Below are 21,222 nucleotides of genomic sequence, written 5' to 3' on the forward strand. Positions count from 1 at the left end.
GTAACTAAATTCAAATGTTTATTTCCTCCATGTCGACTTACTGGAATTCAATCACAGCTGCAAATTGAAATGTTTTGATTGGGCAGCCCACAGGCAGTTATGAGGATACTCGTTGGCTCCCATTACACATTTAAGAACAAACTGCTGTACGGTCTCAGGTACTCTCTGTCCCCCAGCCTGGGCTCACACAGCGGTGATGCTGGGCAAGTCTGAGCCAGTCTTCACTCCCCTGGAGTCCTGGCCAGCAAGCAGACCCTAGTCCATAAGCCATCCATCTGGAATGCAGTCCTACATTACGCTTACATGGCAGATTCACACAGGATCCTCCCCATGGCTTACATTCAGAAACTCAAGATTCTCACCAGAAGGGGCCTCTTGTGATCCCCTCTTAGCCCCAAGTGAGGGACGCTTCCCACCCACACCCAGCCCAGCACCCCGGCACAGCACTTTGATGCTTCCGCACAGGAGCTATTTCAAATGCCTGACTCTGCATTTCCTTTCATCCAGTCAACTCCAAGTTCATTTGCCAGATATCAAAGAAGACATCTTAGTCAATAGTTCTATTCACATGCTGACCGGAAGCCAACTGTTTTGCTGAAGTTATTTCTCACTACCTAGAGAGATTAGCTAAGTAAATTTGATGAATGGCTCGACTTCTGCACTTGAATTTTGTGTTTCTTATGGGGTTCTCTATGTTTTCTCCAGTCATCTTTTGCCTGTTCACCCTGCCCATGTTTCCGTGACAATCCTTATGTTGATGTCTCCAGACTCTCCGTATCGAGAGTCCCTTTCCAGACCCCAGACTCCAGTGGCTTCTCTAATATTTTCTGTTGCGCATCTTACAGGCACCTGTAGTTCGTATTTTAAGCACATATCCACGTCTTTCCATCCATGCCACCGAGTCATCTCTCCAGCCTTTCTCTCAACTTTAAATGTGACTTTCCGATGCCCTGAGAGCAAGGGCAAACTCCTTAAAAGTACCTGCTGGGAGTGATCCCATATTAACCTCCCTGAAAAGCTTTTACGCTGGTTAGATTTTATCTCAACTTGACACAAGCTAGAGTTATCAGAGAGGAAGGAGCCTCAGTTGAGAAAATGCCTCCATAAGATGAGTCTGTAGGCAAGCTTGTAAGGCATTTTCTTAACTAGTGATTGATGTGGGCGGGTCCAGCCCATTGTGGGTGGGGCCACCTCTGAGCTGGTAGTCCTGGGTGCTATAAGAAAGTCAGGAAGAGCAAACCAGTAAGCAGCATTCCTTTGTGGCCTCTGCATCAGCTCTTGCCTGTGGGTTCCTGCCCTGTTTGAGTTTCTGTCCTGACTTCCTTAAATCATGGACAGTGATGTAGAAGTGTAAGCCAAATAAACCCTTTCCTCCTCAACTTGCTTTTGGTCATGGTGTTTCACTGCAGCAATAGAAACCCTGACTAAGAAAGCTTTATTGGTTCCCGCTGTTCTCTTGTGTTCCTGGTCCCAGCCAGAGGTGCTTTTCTGTATCCAGACACAGGATCTTTAGTTATCTCTAGCTCTTATCAGATACTGTTTTCACTGTCTACAAAGCCCCTTCTACACCCCCATTCCCTACTGAATGGATCAGGCCTTCGGAAACCACATCCTGAAGGATGTCTTGGGAACACTTCTCAAATCAACTGTGCTAGTCTGTCTGCTTTTCCTGAAATTTGTCCCTTGCACCCCAGCCTTGAACCTTCCTTCCAGATAATCTAATGATGGCATCTCTTCCTTTTTTTCTTTTTGGTTTTTCGAGACAGGGTTTCTCTGTGTAGTTTTGGCGTCTGCCATGGATCTCACTCTGTAGACCAGGCTGGCCTCGAACTGACAAAGATCCGCCTGGCTCTGCCTCCAGAGCGCTGGGATTAAAGGTGTGTGCCACTGCCACCCGGTGGCATCTCTTCTTCTATGTCCATATCAATGTCATATCCCTCAGGAGCCTTTTCTTAAGCACCGTATTTAGAATTGCACTTCTATGTGACACACTCAATTCTCTTTGTGGCTTGGTTTCCTCCTTACAGTACTGTATCTAACATGTTATATGTTTTTACTGTTTATTTGGAGGTTCCCCTAATGTCCCTTGGTAAGAAACAACTTCCCTGAAGACAAGAATATTCATGTATTTGTTCACTGTTAATACATGTAATCATGGGCACTTCCAGGGCTGGTGAGACGGCTCTGGGGGTGATGGTGCTTGTGGCCAAGACTGACAACCAGAGTTTGATCCCCGGAACCCATATGGTAGACACAGAGAACGATTCTTGCAAGTTGTCCTCTGACACCCTCACTGCTCCCCCAAGACACATGCCATGGCACATGTGCCCGCCCCTCCCCCCACAAATAAAATAAATAAATGTAGACTGGCATGTTCAGAATAGTACACACATATGCAGCCTAGAAGGATGTAACAGAAATGTGTTCACTGTACAAATGAGAGATGAAAAGAAATGTCATTTTCTACTATTCTTTTGCCTCACCTCTGGGGAGAAAGAACTATTTTTTTTATTTGAGAAGCAGAATATCTTTAGTCAGGCTCATGAAACATCAGTGTTGTATGGAAAGCTCGGGTGGAAACCTCTACTCCCCGGTAACAGGCTGCTCAGCAATGTCTGAAAAATGTACCTGGAAAATAGAAGCCATTCTTCTCACATCTGGCAATGACCTTCTGACCTCTGAGGGGATCTACTTTCCTTGATCTGACTTTTTTTGTTGGACACCCTTGTAATTTCTGCTCCTGAAAAAGACCAACAGTGAGAAGTGATGAGCAAAAGGTAACGTAGGCAGTAAAATCATGAAGAGAAGGGGACTTTTATGTACCACATACTCATCCGGGACACCTCTGTCCTACATTAACTAAAGATCGTCCTTTTCATAAGGCTAACTTTGGCTCTCTATCTTTCTGTATCTCTCTGTCTCTCTCTCTCTCTCTACATATATATCTATATTATTTCATTCTAAACTAAAAATATATATTACATGTAATTATATATTATATGGCTATATAATAATGTATATGTTATTTATAATACATAATTTATATAATATATAGTTTCCTTTTATCAATCAGTTATCCAATTCTTCCATTCTAAAATATACAGATTTATATAATATAATAAATATATATAATTTATAATAATATATAAGCAGAGAGACAAAGCCCTGGCACAGAGGGAACTGCCATGTGGAGTCAGGAACTAAAGAAGAAATCTGACACATCCAGAAATATAGGCTTCAGCACATTAAATAAAATATCGCAGGATGCAGGTAGGAGAAGAGATAATGAGACCGATATTATCATAAAGTAGAATGAAAGTTATTGTTTAAATACGAAGAGTCATGACTTAGAGAGCAATCCAGTTTGAACCCAAGAACTAAAAGCCCATCTTTCATGGATGCTGCCTCTGAGGAGTGAGATTGTCACAGAAAGTGGAGGCCCGTTATCATCAGCATCATCTCTACATGACGTCACTTGTTGCCATATAAAGTATAATTCCTCTCAGTTTCAGAGAGGAATCTGGGCTCACCCATGAAGTGCACATATGCAGGGGAAAAAAAAACATGGCAAATGCTCTGAGAATTAAACTCAAATGTACGCCGTTGTCCAGGACCCAGAGCACCAGACTAAGCCTTCAGTGATGTGAGTGAGGGCAACCCGAAGAGTAGATCAGGTTTTTGAAACTGAACTGACGTGAGAACCACTTCTAAAGGTTCAGAGAAGAAGAAAGTGCCCATAGAAGTAAAAGGGTAACCAAGTTTTAGTAAAAATGTTCAGCCTTCATCAAAGAGTTTAAAAACAAAATCTTGAAGCCCAATGTTCAAAATGTCCATTATACAATAAAAGTGTAACATAAGTAAACAATAAACTGTGGCAAGTCTTCAGGTAAAAGACCACCAGTAGTTCCCAATACTGAGATGACCTAGGTGTTAAAATGATGGATAAAGACTTAAAACCAGCAATTGTAACCATAGCCCAGGAGGCAAGTGTAAATACTCTTAAGTGACAACTTTTCTTTAAACAACAGAAACACATAAACTGTCAATGCTACACAATATAAGTGGAAATTTAAGAGAAAATAGAACATGCAGACAAACATTGTATCTAGTTAGTCTCCTATCAGAGGAAAGACCAGAATACTTGGAGACAAACTAACCAAGGACAGAGAAAACAGAGTTTTAAGAAGGAACAATGCCCATCTCCTGAACTAAATAACTCCTTTCTGGCCCAACTCAGTGACAACCTTCCAGGGACGAGGTCACTTTCAGGGAATTTCAGAAAAGGCAGAGGAAAAGACAGTTTTCTTATTTCCAGATGGTGTCATATGAGTTAAAGTTGCAGCGAATGTCTTAGCTATATCTACTACATGAAGAAACTAGTAACATTATCTTACAAATGTCAAAAAGAAGCTTTTAATTTTAATTGTGTGTGTGTGTGTGTGTGTGTGTGTGTGTGTGTGTGTGTGTGTGTGTGTGTGTGTTTGCGCACATGTGCATGCTGGGGTATGTACATGTAGGTATAGATATCCACAGAGGCCAGAAGAGCGTGTCAGATCCCCCGGAGCTGAAGTTATAGGCAGTCGTGAGCCATCTGTTGTGGGTAGTAGGAATTGAATTCAAATCCTTTGCAATAGTAGTACATGCTCTTTTTCTTTTTTTTTTTTTTTTTTGGTTTTTCGAGACAGGGTTTCTCTGTGTAGCTTTGCGCCTTTCCTGGAACTCACTTGGTAGCCCAGGCTGGCCTCGAACTCACAGAGATCCGCCTGGCTCTGCCTCCCTAGTGCTGGGATTAAAGGCGTGCGCCACCACCGCCCGGCTAGTACATGCTCTTAACCACTGAGCTATCTCCCAGCCCTAATCCAAAACAATTTTGAAAATGAATAATTTGGACATTTTCTACTTTTTTATTTCAAAACTTACTATAACCTGCAGCAATGAAGAAAGTGTGGCATTAAGGTATGGAGAATCATATGGATCAAAGGAACAGTATTAACAGTCCACTAAAAGGTTAATAATTATGGTCAATTAAAATTTTTACTTGGAGGGAAAAACTGATACAGTAAACTTACCATATGGCTGATAAATAGGCATTTTGCTAATATAAATGGAATCTTATAACCATGCAAAGACTTACAAGCAAGTATTGATACCAGCATTATTCATGATGATAAAAAGGTATTCAAGTGTCTAGTAACTGGAAAGGTGATAAGCATAATGTGGTATACAATAAGATTGTATACAGCCACTTACATATGAAATACACAGAGAAAGCTAATTTACAGAGCTGGAAGTTGATTAATGGTCACCTGGAGCTGAAGGCGTGACCAGATTTTAAGATGATGGCTGGAAAATGTGATGCATGGCTTTAACCTGGAATCTAGGGAGAGAGTCTCAATTGGGGAGACCTTCTACATTGGGTTGGCTTTTGGACATGTATGTGTGTGGGGGAGGAGGAGGGGTTGTCATGGTTGATTGAGTTAGTTGATTCAGGAAGACCCAGCCCACTGTGGGCAGCACCATCCCCTAGGCACTGGATCCTGAACTGTGTGTTTGTTAAGAGTGGGAGGACGGAGCTGAGCAACAGGCAAACAAGCAAGTGAGCGTGAAGGCACTCGTTTCTCTCTGCTCTTGACTGTGGGTGTGATGTGAGTCTAGCTGTTGGGAGTTCAGGCCACTGTGACTCCCTTGCAGTGATGGACGGTAAGCTGGGACTGAGAACTGAAATACAGCATTTATCCCCGAAATGGCTTTTTGTTGGGTGTTTTATCACAGTAACAGAACTGCAACTAGAACAACTGTGTCAAGTTTTGCTGAAAAACACTGAAATGAAATAGGTGAATTTCATGACATGTAAATCATACTCCCACAAATCTGCTTTTTTTGGGGGTGGGGGGAAGGTAAGAATAGGTGGCCATTTGTTTCTGGCTTGCTCTATATAACTTCAGTCACAATGTTTTTGCACATGAGGGAGTTAGAGAATATGCATAGAAGTTCTGGGTCTATACTGAGCCACATCCTCAACCCTCAATCTACTTTTAAAACAAAACATGAACCAAATAGCCCTTTCCCACCTCCAAATTTCTATGCTGTAGAAGTTGGGGCCTTCTATCCTGGGGTATTCCTTACTTTTTCCTTTGTCATTCATTAACTTAGTAATTATTAGAGTGCCCATCAAAATCATTCTGCAGGTTCTCCTCTTTACAGACCGTCAAATGCCGCCTTCCTCAGGACACAAACTGCTAAACAGAAAATGGTTTTCACTGGCCTTTTGAGGCTGTCTTCTGCAGTGTGGAGCCATAAATTGTAGCTGTGAATTTGCTGTGCTATAATTTTATCACGAAGAAAGTATGCTGCACGATACTTTATGAGTTCACCTGCAGGCTCTCGCTTTGGGAGGTCTCTAATGCATGATGGAGATGACCCTAAGCATATAAATAAACCTTAGGCAGTTCCTGAGTCCTGACACATTCAGAACAGTTTGAGTTCTGTTAGTTAAGTGGCTCATCTCCTCAGTGCTGGTACCAGTGGGACTTTTGCAGTCATTGGTCATTGCGATCTGTTTGCTGACGCTCTGGGGATTCACTAAAAGGAGTAAACATATGGTCTGCTTCTTCAGAGATAAAAATTCAGACATGGATCTTCAGCTGTGGACGATCAGTGAACTAAGGGTTAAGGACTCTTCAGTGGCCTGTGGGGTATAATCTAGTCTTTAGATTAGTGTTTCCTGTAGTCTCCAAAGGTGTGATCCGAAATGTACAGTGCACACTGCTCATTTGTTATGATAGTCCCATCTAGCCAGATTTTGTGTCCCACCCATGCCCCTTCTTTGGAAGCTGTACATTCACTGATCAGTCTACCAAAGAGAATGGCCCAGCATCACCGGAAGCATTGGTAATATCAGTGGTGGATGCTACCTCTTTATTCCTGGGCTTTCATTCGGAAGAGAAACCTAAACCCTCATAGGAAGTTCAGAATAACCTTCTGCAATCTGAAAAAGGCCTTGGGAGGATGAGTCTGCACCAGGAAACAGATAATACATTTCCAAACGCTGCCTATCTGGCTGTGTGAACGGGTAGCATCTCTTGATCTTCCTAGAAAAACCACATGCTCTCAACCATCCTTTAGCTTCATGTTTCTGTCTGGGAAGATCTACTTCTGCACTCTAGGAGATAGCTAAGTCTGTGTGTACCAGGACATGGATACCAATGTGTTACTCATATTTTCAGTGCTGGAAATGAGAACATGAGTTCCACAGATTTCTTACCCACAGCATCCTGCAGGCCAAATTCACTGTAAGCATCCTTGTGGAATACTCTAGTTATTCTTGTGGGTACATTGAGAGACTCAAACATACTGAGTTAACTCAGTGATGGCTTAAAAACCCCACCTTGATGTTAAGTTCACAATCTCCCTGCTTCTCGACACCCATGTTCATACAGATCAACCTGGCTGCCAGGGAGTCTGCCTGCCTCCAGAAAGACCACAGTCTGCTGTTCCAAAAGAGTCACATGTGCCCAGCAATGACAGAGAGGCCGTTTCCGCTTTAGGATTCATCAGTGTGACAAGCTGCTCATTAGAATCCATGTCTGAAGTCCTGTCTTCAGGTTCACAGACTGTCACAGCATTCATCTAACTAGACCTCTTTGACCTTGGGGTCCCAAGCTCTTAATGGTCCAGCCAGAAGGACATGTTTTTTTCTTTATTTTACATTTTTAAAGTGGGTTTGAGCTACAAATCTATGAAAGTCAGTTTGCCTAAAATACCAGGTTCTTTTCACTTTTCTTCCCCATTGTAGTTCCTCAATTGCCAGTCCATCTGATGTTCATCAGCCTTTCACTCTGTGGAGACTTTCCCCCACAAGGGCAGCAACAATGGGCAGGCCGCAGTTGGGAGAGTGTTGGCTTTCATTTTAAATGTCACCGAGGCCTTTCTAAACGACAAAAAGTATTGTTCCCTTCAAATCGTTCTGGGACGGGGCGGCTAACACTGAAGTATCAGTGACTCCCATTTATTGTTCAGGTTTCCAACTGCTCTTGCCGTTGGCAAGAGTTCCTTTCTAGTCTGTTTCGCAGCATGTAATTTTATGGAAAGGGCACTCACAGGGCTTCCTCGGCGGCGTTTCTGTACCTCAGCATGACTGACAAACCGAGTCGTCAAGACAAAGCGCATCTCAAGGGCATGCACCAATACGACAGTTTGTGCCACGCAAGCAGAACATGGGCCTCCCAGGGTAGAAAGACAGATCGTCAGGACTGTCAGACAGACAAGCTGTTCCTCCAGCCAGAATTTTGACTTTTCCCCAAAACACTGCTTTTTGAGCTGTGCTGATGGCTTTAGGGATGCTGTGTTGTCCACTCCAAAGAACACCTTAGCCTATCTCCTCCTTGCCTAACCTCACCTGGGTGCATGCTCGGAATACAAACCCAACATTGGCTTTTACAAAGAACCCCATAGGGTGAGAACATCAGAAGAAACAGAGAGACCAGGAAATACTGGCTGACATATCTCTAAGCTTAGACCCCGAAGAAGGGTGGCAACTTGGTCCACAGAGGAAGCCAGAAGAGCAGCGACCATGGGAAAGAGGCTTCAGCCTTGCCTTCAAAATCCAGAGAAGAAGAGACGGGCCCAGCAGCAGCCTGCTGAGGTAGACGGGCCCAGCGGCGGCAGCCGACAGAGATATTCAGGCCCAGCGGCAGCCGGCAGAGACATTCAGTCCCAGCGGCGGCCCACAGAGGTAGACAGGCCCGGCGGCAGAGACAAGCAGACGCAGGTAGGCCTGCGGTGGGGGCCGGTGGAGGTAGATGGGCCCAGCGGCGGCAGCCGACAGGGATATTCAGACCCAGCGGCAGCCGGCAGAGACATTCAGGCCCAGCGGCGGCCCACAGAAGTAGACGGGCCCAGCAGCAGCCCGCTGAGGTAGACGGGCCCAGCGGCGGCAGCCGACAGAGATATTCAGGCCCGGCGGTAGCCGGCAGAGACATTCAGTCCCAGCGGCGGTCCACAGAGGTAGACAGGCCCGGCGGCGAAGACAAGCAGACGCAGGTAGGCCTGTGGCGGCGGCCTGTGGAGGAAGACGGGCCCAGCGGCAGCCCGCTGAGGTAGACGTGCAGCGGCCGACAGGGACATTCAGGCCCGGTGGCGGCCCCCAGAGGCAGACAGACCCAGCGGCAGCTGACAGGGACATACAGGCCCGGCGGCGGACCGCAGAGGTAAACAGGCCCAGGGACGGAGACAAGCAGACACAGCTTGGAACAGGGACGCCCCTAACCCCAACATCTTGGGAAGAAGCTATCTCCGTGGGTCAGAACCAGAACGAATCTGAACACTCCGTCTGAGGACAACCCAGGGCCCAGCTGCTGATCCTGTGAAACCCAACAACTTGGAGGTGTTGGTGAGACTACCCTGCTCAGCTGAAACCCATCTGGGAGAGGATTCAGATGCCTATAGTTTAAAGTCTGAAGAAACAAGATCAGCTGAGGAGTTGACAAATGAACAAAAAGTGACCTGAGAACACAGAAGAAGGCGCTACCCAGACACCAAACCAGATCACCAGAATCATAAGTATATAATTCACCGATCGAAATCAGCTGCCCCTGAAGAAATAGCCCAAAAGCACCAATTTAACCAAGAACCCCTACTAAACCAAGACTAAAAATTAGAACAAGAGAGGCACTCTCAGACACAGACACCACCTGCACCTCACAGAGGAAGAGATGAGTAGGCGCCAGTGCAAAAATACAGGCAACAACATAAAGACCTATATGGCAACATCAGAACCTAGTGATTCTACACCTGCAAGACCTAAACATACCATGACAGAAGAAACAGAAGAAATCAACCCTAAAAATGACATTAAGAAGATGATAGAGGCCCTTAAAGAAGAAATAAAACATTCCCTCAATGAGGAAATAAAAACTTTCCTTAAAGAGGAATTGAAAAACTACCTTAAAGAGGAAATAAAAACTTTCCTTAAAGAGGAAATAAAAAACTCCCTTAAAGAGGAAATAAAAACTTCCCTTAAAGAGGAAATGAAAAACTCCATTAAAGAGGAAATAAAAAACTCCCTTAAAGAAATGGAAGAAAAAACGAACAAAAAATGGGAAGAAATCAAAGAAAGCCAAGAAAAAGCAATTAAACAGATGAAAGAAACATTCCAAGATCTGAAAAATGAATTTGAGACAATAAAGAAAACACATGCTGAGGGAATGCTGGAAATAGAAATCCTGACAAAACGAACAGGAACTACAGAAACAAGCATAACCAACCGATTGCAAGAGATGGAACAGAGAATCTCTGACACTGAAGACACGATAGAGAAAATAGATTCGTCAGTCAAAGAAAACAATAAAGACAAAAAAGTCCTAACACAAAACGTCCAGGAAATTTGGGACACCATGAAAAGACCAAACCTAAGAATAATAGGGATAGAAGAAGGAGAAGAATACCAACTCAAAGGCACAGAAAATATATTCAACAAAATCATAGAAGAAAACTTTCCTAACCTAAAGAAAGAAATACCTATGAAGATACAAGAAGCTTACAGAACACCGAATAGGCTGGATCCAAAAAAAAAGTCCCCTCGCCACATAATAATCAAAACACTAAACACACAGAATAAAGAAAAAATATTAAGAGCTGCAAAGGAAAAGGGCCAAGTAACATATAAAGGCAAACCCATCAGAATAACACCAGACTACTCAATAGAGACTATGAAAGATAGAAGATCATGGACAAACCTCATGCAGACACTAAGAGACCATGGATGCCAACACAGACTATTATACCCAGCAAAACTCTTAATCACCATAGGCGGAGTAAACAAAATATTCCAGGATAAAACCAGATTTAATCAATACCTGTCCACAAACCCAGCCCTACAGAAAGCACTAGAAGGAAAAATTCAACCCAAAGAAGCTAAACACATCCATGAAAAATCAAGCAATAGATAATCCTACACCAACATACACCGCAGAAGGACAACACAACACAACCAAAAAAATAACAGGAATTAACAATCACTGGTCATTAATATCCATCAATATCAATGGTCTCAACTCACCTATAAAAAGACACAGACTAACAGAATGGATTAGAAAACAGGACCCATCCATATGCTGCATACAAGAAACACACCTTAACCCCAAAGACAGACACTACCTCCGAGTAAAGGGCTGGGAAAAGGTTTTCCAAGCAAATGGACCTAAGAAACAAGCTGGTGTAGCTATCCTAATATCTAATAAAATAGACTTCAAACTAAAATCAATCAAAAGAGACCAGGATGGACATTACATATTCATCACAGGAAAAATCCACCAAGATGAAGTCTCGATTCTAAACATTTATGCTCCAAATACAAAAGCACCCACATTCATAAAAGAAACACTACTAAAGTTTAAAACGCACATCAAACCCCACACATTAGTAGTGGGAGATTTTAACACACCACTCTCACCAAAAGATAGATCTACCAGACTGAAACTTAACAAAGAAATAAAGGACCTAACAGATGTTATGACTCAAATGGACCTAATAGATATATACAGAATATTCCATCCTAACACAAAAGAATATACCTTCTTCTCAGCACCCCATGGAACCTTCTCAAAAATTGACCACATGCTTGGACACAAAACAAATCTCAACAGATACAAAAAAATTGGAATAACCTCCTGTATTTTATCAGACCACCAAGCCTTAAAGTTAGAACTCAATAACAACAAAAATTATAGAAAACCCACAAACTCATGGAAACTGAATAATACCCACCTGAAACATCAATGGGTCAAGGAAGAAATAAAGACAGAAATTAAAGAGTTCCTAGAATTCAATGAAAATGAAAGTACAACATACCCAAACTTATGGGACACTATGAAAGCAGTGCTAAGAGGAAAATTCATAGCTCTAAATGCACACATAAAGAAGATGGAGCAATCCCATACCAATGAATTAACAGCACAACTGAAAGCTCTAGAACAAAAAGAAACAAACTCACCCAGGAGAAATAGACGCCAGGAAATAATCAAATTGAGGGCTGAAATCAACGAAATAGAAAACAAGAGAACAATACAAAAAATCAATGAAACAAAGAGTTGGTTCTTTGAAAAAATCAACAAGATAGACAAACCACTAGCCAAATTAACCAAAAGGCAAAGAGAGAACACCCAAATTCACAAAATCAGAAATGAAAAGGGAGACATAACAACAGACAATGAGGAAATCCAGAGAATCATCAGATCATACTTCAAAAACCTGTACTCCACAAAAATGGAAAACCAGGAAGAAATGGACAATTTTCTGGATAAATACCAAATACCAAAATTAAATCAAGACCAGATAAACCATTTAAATAGACCAATAACCCCTAAAGAAATAGAAACAGTCATCAAAAGTCTCTCAACTAAAAAAAGCCCAGGACCAGATGGTTTCAGTGCAGAATTCTACCTGACTTTCAAAGAAGAACTAATACCAATCCTCTTCAAAGTGTTCCACACAATAGAAACAGAAGGAACACTACCAAACTCTTTTTATGAGGCTACAATTACCCTGATACCCAAACCACACAAAGATGCAACAAAGAAAGAGAACTACAGACCAATCTCCCTCATGAACATTGATGCAAAAATACTCAACAAAATATTGGCAAACCGAATCCAAGAATACATCAAAACAATCATCCATCACGACCAAGTAGGATTCATCCCAGGGATGCAAGGATGGTTCAACATACGGAAATCAGTCAATGTAATACACCATATAAACAAACTGAAAGAAAAAAACCACATGATCATCTCCCTAGATGCTGAAAAAGCCTTTGACAAAATCCAACACCCCTTCATGATAAAGGTCTTAGAAAGAATAGGAATACAAGGAACATTTCTAAACATAATAAAAGCAATTTATAGCAAGCCAACAGCAAACATCAAATTAAATGGAGAGAAACTCAAAGCGATACCACTAAATTCAGGAACAAGACAAGGCTGTCCACTCTCCCCATATTTATTCAATATAGTACTAGAAGTTCTAGCTAGAGCAATAAGACAACAAAAGGAGATCAAAGGGATACAAATTGGCAAGGAAGAAGTCAAACTTTCACTATTTGCAGATGATATGATAGTATACATAAGTGACCCCAAAAACTCTACCAGGGAACTTCTACAGCTGATAAACTCCTTCAGTAAAGTGGCAGGATACAAGATCAACTCAAAAAAATCAGTAGCCCTCCTATACACAAATGATAAAAGGGCTGAGAAAGAAGTCAGAGAAACATCACCCTTTACAATAGCCACAAATAATATAAAATACCTTGGGATAACACTAACTAAACAAGTGAAAGACCTTTTTGATAAGAACTTTAAATCTCTAAAGAAAGAAATTGAAGAAGATATCAGAAAATGGAAGGATCTCCCATGCTCATGGATAGGTAGGATTAACATAGTAAAAATGGCAATCTTTTTTTTTTTTTTTTTGGTTTTTCGAGACAGGGTTTCTCTGTGTAGCTTTGCGCCTTTCCTGGAACTCACTTGGTAGCCCAGGCTGGCCTCGAACTCACAAAGATCCGCCTGCCTCTGCCTCCCGAGTGCTGGGATTAAAGGCGTGCACCACCACCGCCCGGCAAAAATGGCAATCTTACCAAAAGCAATCTACAGATTCAATGCAATCCCCATCAAAATCCCAACACAATTCTTCACAGACTTGGAAAGAAAAATACTCAACTTTATATGGAAAAACAAAAGACCCAGGATAGCTAAAAGAATCCTATACGATAAAGCAACCCTTGGAGGCATCACCATCCCGGACCTCAAACTCTACTATAGAGCTATAGTAATAAAAACAGCTTGGTACTGGTATAAAAACCGACATACGGACCAATGGAATCGAATTGAAGACCCTGACATTAATCCATGCACATATGAACACCTGGTTTTTGACAAAGGAGCCAAAACTATACAATGGAACAAAGAAAGTATCTTCAACAAATGGTGCTGGCATAACTGGATGTCAATATGTAAAAGATTACAAATAGATCCATATCTGTCACCATGCACAAAACTCAAGTCCAAGTGGATCAAAGACCTAAACATAAATCCAGTTACACTAAACTTAATAGAAAAGAAGATAGGAAGCACTCTTGAACGCATAGGCACTGGAGACCATTTCCTAAATAAAACACCGACAGCACAGACCCTGAGCACAACCATTAATAAATGGGACCTCTCAAAACTGAGAAGCTTTTGCAGGGCAAAAGACACAGTCAATAAGACAAAAAGACAGCCAACAGATTGGGAAAAGATCTTCACCAACCCCACATCTGACAGAGGATTGATCTCCACAATATATAAAGAACTCAAGAAACTAGACATCAAAGCACTGAACAGTCCAATTAAAAAATGGGCTAAAGAGCTAAACAGAGAATTCACAAAACAAGAACTACAAATGGCTGAAAGACATTTAAAGAAATGCTCAACATCCTTAATCATCAGAGAAATGCAAATCAAAACGACTCTGAGATACCACCTTACACCTGTTAGAATGGCTAAGATCAAAAACACCAATGACAACCAATGTTGGAGAGGATGTGGAGCAAAGGGAACACTCCTCCACTGTTGGTGGGAATGTAAACTTGTACAACCACTATGGAAATCAGTATGGCGGTTTCTCAGAAAATTAGGAATCAAACTACCTCAAGACCCAGCCATCCCACTCTTGGGCATATACCCAAAGAATGCTGATACATACCATAAAGATACATGCTCAGCTATGTTCATAGCAGCACTATTTGTAATAGCCAGAACCTGGAAACAACCTAGATGCCCATCAACGGAAGAATGGATGAAAAAAATGTGGTACATATACACAATGGAGTACTACTCAGCAGAGAAAAACAATGAAAGCATGAAATTTGCAGGCAAATGGATGGAACTAGAAAAGATCATCCTGAGTGAGGTAACCCAAACCCAGAAAGACAGTTATGGTATGTACTCACTCATTGGTGGATTCTAGATATAAAATGAACAATCAGACCACAACCCATAGAACCATAGAGGCTATATATATATATATATATATATATATATATATAGCATGGAGGTCCGTAGGACGACTGTGGCATATAATAAATTTCAGTTTTACTCAATTATTGAAAAAAAAATAGCCAAATGAATGGAAACACATGAACTATGAACCAAAGACTGAGGGGCTCCCAGCTGGATCAGGCCCTCTGAATAGGTGAGACAGTTGATTGGCTTGATCAGTTTGGGAGGCATCTAGGCAGTGGGACCAAGTCCTGTGCTCATTCCATGAGTTGGCTGTTTGAAACCAGGAACTTATGCAGGGACACTTGGCTCAGTCTGGGAGGAAGGGACTGGACCTCCCTGGACTGAGTCTACCAAGTCGATCACAGTCCTCGGGGGAGGACTTGTCCTGGAGGAGATGGGAATGGAGGGTGGGCTGGGGGTAAGGGGAGGGCGTGGGAGGGGGGAGAATAGGGGAACCCATGGCTGATATGTAGAACTGAATGGTATTGTAAAATAAAAAATATATATCACAAAAAAAAAAAATCCAGAGAAGACCTTGATTGATTTTTCCAGATTCAGTCACCGGGTGATGTATGCCAAGATCCCAAGAGATGCCACCCTCCTACCATGCCATTGCTTCTTTCCAGTTCATGTTCTTGAGATTAGATTGGTAGAAACAGTAAAGCTACTAGATATCTGATGCTGTTAACGTTCTCATTGAGTCATAGCATGCTTCTGTACCAGTTGTAGGTACACGTCTATAATTTAACCACTACTAATCTCCATTTCAAAATTATATGTAAATCAACTATCACCAAGTGTTTTTGTTCCCTGGAATCACTGAACTCTACCATACAGAACCCTAAAATCACTCTAGCAGCACCCCCAGTTTGCTTAGCAGCCCCTGCCCTGTCCTTCGGCCAAGGAGGTCTGTGACTGCAGTAATTAAGATAATGCGTGGAAGGCCAGCATGCTTTGACCCTTCTCTCTAGGGTTCCCAATTATGAGACCAGAAAATTTGCACACTGCCTTTGTGAATAATATAACTCCATGCAGAGGCTTGGTGAATGGGACAGGGCCAGTGGGGCATGTTCTCTGATTCCCCCCCCCCACTCCTACTCACCCCCCCACCCCCCACCCCCGCCCCGGCAGATTCCCAGGGACTTCCTCCAACCCTAAAGACAGTCAAGATCTTTACTCTTTTAAAAATAGCTTTGAAGAGAGAATGAAGAAAATAATGTGGAGAAAAGTGTAAGTGAAGAGAGAGAAACTGACCAGCTCTGGAAGTCCACTGACGGTGTTCATGGAGTGTTAGTCTCAGTGTGGTTTCTCTCTCAGGGAAACTTGGGGTTTTAACAGAAGGTAGATAGTGCGTCAAAGAAAGGGGCTCTAAGCAGGATTTCCTCAGTCCTGGAGAAGAGGTCAAGTCTGTTCACAAAGGTTGTCCCAAACAGCAAGTATGCCATCATGATTAAGATGGACTTTTGTCCTCCACCCCTTTCAGCAGCTGTGGGTACTTAGCTTTCCAAAACCAGAGGGAGGTGGGGGATGGCTTCTCTCCAGAGCTGTCTTTGCTCCTCCTGAGGGAATGGGGTACCTTTTGGAAACAGCATGAGAAATGAAGGTCCCCCAAACCTCCCTGCGGCTTCTACTTCCTTCCCGGGGTGCTGTTTTCTGAGCGGATCACACACAGGGAGGGAGTTGTCTGGTCTTTTGCGCATCCTGGTTAGTGACACTTCGTAAACAGCTATTATGATGCTCAAGGAAATGTTACAGGGATGAAGCCCTAAAGCAGAAGATGTCCGTCCGTCCGTCCGTCCGTCCGCTCCCTGACACCAGGGGCAGCTCTGGGCTCTGGAGGAGACAATCACTGACAAGACCTCCAGGCCCCCTGCTCATAGCAACTTCAAGGGCTATCATGAAGATGACCACTGCTTCTTAAAGTAAAAAAATCACAGAGAAAAACACCCCAAATGTCTTAAATGTCCAGTGCTGAAAGTGACTGACCCTCAGGGATCTGTCATGCAGATGTCACCGATGCTCCTTCTGTGTCACTGCCTGGCATGTGGCCCAACACCACTTTCCTGTTTTATGTATGTTTCTCATGTCTTCAGGAAAACTTCCCAAGACATCTGCATCTCTGGGCTCGCTCTTCTTCCCTCCACCCACTCGCTCGTATACACATCCTCTGCTCTTCTTCTCTGAGGGCCCTGCCCTGTGTACCCAGACACATCTCACCCAGGACCAGTCCCTGCGTCTCTTACAGGTTCTGGAACAGCAGGCTATGGGAGGCACTGACTGAGACCAGAAAGGAAAAGGAGAGAAAAATCAGGGCATCGGGTTCTCTCTTCTTGGTTTCTATAGTTTCCACCATCCCTTGCTGCTGCTGGGCTCCAGGTTTCCCAACATTTCCTGTTGGCTGACTCCGACTACCCTCACTTGGCTACAGCCCTTGCATTAAAGCTTCTCTGCATGGACTGACCGAATACGATTGCTTCGCTTCCCGCCTGGGTTCCACTGATATGTTTCCCCCACTCAGCTCTCTTCCTCCGGACAAGTGGCTAACAACCATTCCCAACCTGTTTATGGTGCTTGGGCAACATCTTTGCCTGATCACAAAGAGCACCCTGGAGGTGGGTGAGTGCTGGGATCCATCCAGTGATACACTCCAGTGAGGAGGGAGTACCTTAGCTGCAGTGTAAAGTGACAACATGGATGTGGCTTTTGCCACCTCAGGGATCTTCAGAGTTGACTTCTTACTCTGGAACAAGATACCAGTCAGAGGATTTCTTTTGATCAATGGCATTTGTGGCGCGCATGCGTGTGTGTGTGTGTGTGTGTGTGTGTGTGTGTGTGTGTGTGTGTGTGTGTGTGTGCCCTCCTTCCTTTGATTTCTTCCAGTGACTGGAGTTCCTGAGCAGTGTCCTCTGCTAGGAATGCTAGCTGCTGCGGAACATTGCAGTGTTGGCTGGGTGTCCTCCCTGTTATCCTCTCTCACCCGCCCTTCCACCCCTCAGTCTGTCTGTCTGAGATTTTGACTCATTCAGGCCATCACACCTACACGTGTTCCGGATCCTCGCTCAGCATTGCGCTGCGGTCTGGGGATGATGTGGCTGGTTGTCACATGTCATTCTTTCTCAGATGACAGTGTCATTACTGCATAGCCCAGACTGGCGCCCCTCCCATCTTCATGTGAGAGGGCTTACACTATCAGAGAATGTTCACAGTACTCGGGAACCCATCAGGTCCAGACATCAGCAGAGCAGACCGATGTTTCATTGTGGCAATGAGAAAGACTCACTAGCAGGGTTAAGGTGTGATGTCTCTTGCCCTCTTTGAGAGGGAATCTGAAAACTGTAGACAAAATGGGTTGTAGTGCATGAATAACAACTGGTCCAGATAATACTATCTGGGAACAAACAAAAATACTCTCTCTCTCTCTCTCTCTCTCTCTCTCTCTCTCTCTATATATATATATATATATATATATATATATATATATATATTCTGACTTCATTTTCTACAGTTCAAAGACGTTTCCCTCTAAGTCTCCCTACCCAGCATTCCTCTTAAATGAAGTGTCCAAGTCACAACCTGGCGTAAGGGCCTAGATTCAAATGGTCTCCTCTCTCAGTCTCACCTTGCCCAATTCATTCATACGGCTTTCCTTTGTGAGCTGTCCTAACACGTTATCCTGCAAAGTTTTTCATAAAGTAGCACACCAGATTCCTCATTCGTAAAATCCACGGACTCCAGATTCCTCATTTGCCATGCCTTTGAGAAGCAAACACATGTCGCCAGCTGTGTGGGTACATCCCCAGGCTTCGTCAGGAGCGCTGACAACAGGTTCTCACAGCTTTAAAAAGATGTCATGCCTCTGAGTCACCCCAGGTGGTGGTCAAGGCCATGGGGATTAAAGAGGGCTTTGGATCTTTCTAGTTGTGGATTCTGTAGGATTTGCTATGGGAACAATCTGCATTTCTTAGGAAGATATCAGAACTGTATGTCTGAACTTTCCTAGATCAGGCTCCCATGGAGCCTACAGAAAGTCAGCGATCATTTACAGAGGCCCGCCACAGCTCAGCTTTGGGGGTGAAAGCTTAGCGAGGGAGAGTGAAATCTGCAATTACAGCAACAAGGTGGTGCTGCTGAGGGGAGTTTTGAGAATTTCAGACTTCAGGTTTCTTCTTTCATTACATGGTCAGCGAGCCAAGCACCTGTCTCCGGGGATGTCATAAAACTGGTGGATTATGGATGGCGGGGGAAATCACTAGGCACTCGAGCACAGAGTGAGCAAGCAGGATGCTCCGCAGAGCAATAAGATCGGTGATTCTCAGCTTCTGTCTCCTCTGCAGCCAGCCAGATGAGATGGGAGCCTGAAGGTGAAAAGCAGGGCCAGGCTCCCTGGTCAGGGTGTTTACACCTCATCTCCTTACCTCACCATCAGAAAAGTCACGCTGCTGTCCCGAGCTCAAGAACCAGAGGGGCAGCTGTGGTGAATGACGGCACCATCACAGCAGACGGTATGGAAAAGCCTTAGGTCTCCACACTCTATCTACCCCGCACTCTAGTTGGACCAAGCAGGGTGACTTCGCAATACATGTGGACATTTCTCATAGATCCCATGGGAAGGGACTTTGGTCATTATTGCGACACATTATCAGTAAATTCAGGGGGTCTTAGGAGTTGAAAGTTTCTTCTTCTCTAACTTAGAATTGTTGTTCCAAGTCACTGCCCTTTGCTAAAAGAATTTAAAATGAGACTATATGTATGTATGAAGAGGGCGAAATGACCTGAGTGGGTTATGGGTTGTGTTCACTTCAGGGTCTTAAAGGGCCTGTGACCTGGCCTTTGCTATCTGGAGCCTTGCTTCCCCCAAAGTGCCTCTCCCTGGACCTTGGCCTACTAGTGGACTATGACATCAAATTAGTGGGCATGATAAAAACAGAATTAAAGCAGTCTCAGAAATATCACATGTAATAATAAGTATTGTTTTAAGGAAACCGTGTACAGAATCTTCCATTGCAGCAGGTCATGATAAAAATGGAAGAACCTGTGGAGACAGGATGTCAGGATATCCCCCTGTTGATTTTTTTAGGGCGATTGTGCTGGGCATGTGGGACCCCTCCATGAGAGAGAACAGGCTTTGGAACCCTGTGTGAAGACAAATCAATGAAATGGAAGGCTTAGTTACGAATGCTGCTTGAGGGAGAAGTGGATCCATGACATGTTATACAAACTAAATGTCTTCCCGCACACCTGCCTACGCCTCAAGTTCTGGTCATCACTTTCTCCTTGTCTTCCTGATGAAGATCTGTGGACTACAGCCTCTGCTTCCTATACTGGCTTCCTTGACTTCTCTTCACCCTTCTGCTCATTGCCAACAGGCTTTTGTTCCCACAATTCCATTGACACTCTCCTGGACGTTGTCACTAACAAGCTGCTTCTTGCTAAGTTGAGTGGCTTTCAGACGCCATTCTGTATGATGTTTAAAACACTCACTGAACGTGCATGCATGAGTGCATGCATACATACATACATACATACACATGTTTTAGACAGGATTTCTGCCTTAGTCATTGTTCTGTTGTTGTGAAGAGACACCATAGCCAAGGCAAATCTTATAAAAAGAAATTTATTCTTAATGTTTGGGGGCTTTTAAGTTTAATTTAATTTAAATAAAATTAATTTTAATTAAAAAGCCATTTAATTGGGGGCTTGCTTATAGTTTTAGAGGCTGAGTCCATTAACATCATGGCGGGGAGCATGGCATTGGAGCATTAGCTGAGAGCTACATCCTGATCTGCAGGCAGAAGGGAAGAGAGAGAGACACTGGGCCTGGTATGGGCTTTTGAAACCTTGAAGCCCATCCCCGTGACCCACTTCCTCCAAGAAGGCCACACCTACCAAGGTGACTGAGCATTCAAATATATGGGCCTTTGGGGGCCATTCTTATTCAAACCACCACATAGTTTCACTATGTGAGCCCTGGCTTGCCTAGAACTTACCAAGGTAGACCAGGTTGGCCTTGAACTCACAGTTATCTGCCTACCTCTGCCTCCTGGGTGCTGAGACTAAAGGCATCTGCCACCATGTCTGGCCCAGTGATAATAATTTTAGTAACGGAAGAAACATGAAGGTTAGTACGTGCTGAGTAAGTTTCCTGTTGACACTTAGTCTGCCTTCTGAAGGACTTATGGGTTTTGTA

General features: G+C 43.5%; 1 protein-coding gene across 3 annotated transcripts in view; it reads right to left on the reverse strand.

Moving 5' to 3' along the window:
- Vwa3b (von Willebrand factor A domain containing 3B) overlaps positions 1-21,222 on the reverse strand; it is a 195,408-nt gene that overhangs the window by 17,140 nt on the left and 157,046 nt on the right. For all 3 annotated transcript variants that reach the window (XM_076557482.1, XM_076557483.1, XM_076557481.1), the window contains exon 23: positions 2,629-2,740. In XM_076557482.1, coding sequence (XP_076413597.1) covers positions 2,629-2,740 — 112 coding nt within the window. The remainder of the gene's footprint in view (positions 1-2,628; positions 2,741-21,222) is intronic.

The sequence above is a fragment of the Peromyscus maniculatus genome, chromosome 21 (assembly GCF_049852395.1).
Source record: "Peromyscus maniculatus bairdii isolate BWxNUB_F1_BW_parent chromosome 21, HU_Pman_BW_mat_3.1, whole genome shotgun sequence".
Taxonomy (NCBI): Eukaryota; Metazoa; Chordata; class Mammalia; order Rodentia; family Cricetidae; genus Peromyscus; species Peromyscus maniculatus.